The following is a 2,802-nucleotide window of genomic DNA, read 5'->3' as shown; positions in this document are numbered from 1 at the left end:
AATGTTGTCAGAAAAACCGAAGTCATAATTACTGTGACCGCAAGGGGTCACCGTAAGAGTTGTTGTTGTTGTCAGTTAATTGTCAGAAGCGTAAACGAGAAACAAGTGTAAGTGAAAATGAAACGTGTCCTTCGTTCTGAAAGTCATCATTGGCTTGTTGGATCTACAATCAGTGAAATTCTTGGTTCAAAACTCCCAATCAATCACCTTATTTTAAAACGTTATCTTTTTATAAGAGATAATAGTTGTGGTCCATTTACTTCTACTGTTCGAGCCATCGCCAAGATTATATACGATGAGATTATTTCTCGATTTTGGAAACCATCTCGAATTCCCACTAAGCCTGAGAAGTCATGTTTAGATCAAATAGTAAAACTTGTTGGGAAATATGAGACTTTGAAGAAAATCCCCAATAATCGTCTGAATGATACTAAACCACAAGAAAGGATACAACAGTTTGTCGGTAATCTCAAATGTCTTTTTGATATTTCTCACCCCAACACCTACGGATTGTTAGAACAATCAGGAAACACCCGATCTGAGTCACCAAACACTGAGTGGAAAATTGATTGGGATTTTCTAATTGGACAGCGTCAGGTACCTCAGGTGGGGTGTATGGATGGAGTGGACAAGATATTGGATGCAAAAGAAAGACAGAGAAAGGAAAGAGAAGATTTAATTGAACAAAGAAAACAAAAAGAACTTGACAGAATCGCTCAGACAACAGCAGCAGATGACAGCATAGATTCTTCAACTGATGGTGAAGGAAAAAACATCGTAGACCTGGATTCTTCATTTGAACATGAAATGAACTTTACAAGTGAGACTGACGTAGTGCTACAAAGAGATTTAATCACTCCGACATCGAGTGCTGCTTTAAGGATGGGCCTCTCTACTCGGCAACACACAGTAATGCTGGCTTCTTTCGTGAACTCGGTTAGTGGATCAACTCTATCTAATGTAACGTTGTCTGTCGGAAGTGTTCATCAAAAAAGATCCAAAGAGATCGAGAGAATCGCAAAAGAAGTGCGACAAAGCTACATACCTCCTCGACATGGTACTATCCACTTTGATTCAAAAATATTTTCAATGAGAGGAGGACTAAAAGAGGATAGAGTTGCCATTGTTTTCAGTCCACCGCCCAAGATTTTGTCCATTTGTAGTGTTCTATCTTCTTCTGGATTGGCACAAAAAGATGCCTGTATCCAAGCTTTGACCGAATGGAACCTCCAAGATAACGTCGTCGCAGCCGTTTACGACACAACCGCCAGTAATTCTGGTGCGTATAATGGAGCTACTGTATTATTAGAACAGGAACTCGGACATCCACTCCTGAATTGTCCATGTCGTAGACACATTGCCGAATGTCACATTAAAAGAACTCAGAAGAAACTTGGTGGTCCAACAACAGGCCCGACATACAAGCTTTTTTCAAGATTCAAAGACGATTACAATAGTTTTCAACCACTTATTTCTCCAGAAGAATACCAGACTTTGGACTATGATGAACTGAATCCATTCATGACCTCTCAAGCGAATGAAGTGAAGGAGTGGGCGGGAAACTGCTTGAAAAACGATGTGTTCCCTAGAGAAGACTACAAAGAGTTGTGTGAGCTCATGGCCGTCTTCCTTGGAGCTGATTTGTCAACTAATCAATTCAAAATTCGCCGCCCTGGTGCCGATCATCACGCTCGCTTCATGGCGAAGGCTATTTATTACCTTAAAATACATCTACTTCAAAAATTTTTTCATCTTCGCCCCAAAGAAGTGAAGGAAGTAAAGCGTATGGCAATTTATATAGCTGTGTTTTATGGAAAATATTTCCTTCAGTCATCTTTAACGTCGTCAGCGCCTTCTAATGATCTACGATTCCTTTGCTTTATGCATCAATACTCCTTAGTCGATAAAGAAGCTGGTATATTTTCGTAAATTCATTGAATTTTTAATTGAATAATGTAGCCTAATATGAACTAACAAAATACTTTTGCATCTTCTAGCAAAAGAAACGATTCACTCCATCAATTTGCATTTGGATTACTTGACACAAGAACTTGTGCCTCTTGCACTTTTTGATCCGAACCTTACAGACGAAGATAAAAACAAATTAGCTCACACTCTTATATCAACGAGTAGACCAACTGAATTCGCTGTAGGGAAGCCGAAGCCACCAACAATAAATTGGCGTCCAGATGACCAACCCACTCTATCAGACCTTATTGGAGAAAGGTCTTTTCTCATTATTATTGAATCTTATATATATTTCCTATTTACTTATAAATTTACATTGCGGTAGGTCATGGCTTTTATTTCATTTATTGAAACTGAACAAACGCCAAGAATGGATGATGGTGCCTTGTAATTTGTGGATTCATTTTGAAGACTTTCGAGTGGCGAAGGAATTCGTTGACTCGTTAATAACAGTTAACGATTGCGCAGAGAGGGGCATCAAGCTGATTGGAGACTATAAAGACAGTTGCTTTGATAAAAAGAAAGAGAGTCCCTTGCTCAGCTAGTTGAACAACACCGTTCCAATTTCAGTATCTCAAATATGAGTAAAGAAGCAATGGAAATGTTGTAATAGTACAAAAACAATACAAATGTACTTTAAATCCAAATAGAGTTATTTTTCCCTTATTGTGCGTGAAGATAAAAAAAAGGTGGAGGGCTCAAATTTTAAGTAAACGTGCCTCATATGTGTAGCTAACGAACGGCCAAGCGCCGTTTAAATTTATTTAGTTTTAATTCAGTTTCTAACCAAAAATATCTAAAAAAAAATTGAATTTCAACCAAACACAAAATTTA

The 2,802-nt window shown here is 38.1% G+C and overlaps 1 protein-coding gene across 1 annotated transcript; it reads left to right on the top strand.

The window, feature by feature from the left end:
• Positions 1-2,593, top strand: LOC123467321. The gene is given in 7 exon segments (XM_045167277.1): positions 1-1,057; positions 1,164-1,213; positions 1,216-1,578; positions 1,831-1,915; positions 1,998-2,226; positions 2,294-2,481; positions 2,484-2,593. Coding segments are annotated over 7 exon segments (1,950 nt in total). The 5' UTR covers positions 1-117; the 3' UTR covers positions 2,579-2,593.
• Positions 2,594-2,802: the final 209 nt, after the last annotated feature.

This window comes from Daphnia magna, unplaced genomic scaffold (genome assembly GCF_020631705.1).
Source record: "Daphnia magna isolate NIES unplaced genomic scaffold, ASM2063170v1.1 Dm_contigs171, whole genome shotgun sequence".
Taxonomy (NCBI): domain Eukaryota; kingdom Metazoa; phylum Arthropoda; class Branchiopoda; order Diplostraca; family Daphniidae; genus Daphnia; species Daphnia magna.
The sequence above is the reverse complement of the archived record's forward strand: the minus strand, read 5'-3'. Positions and strand labels throughout refer to the sequence as shown.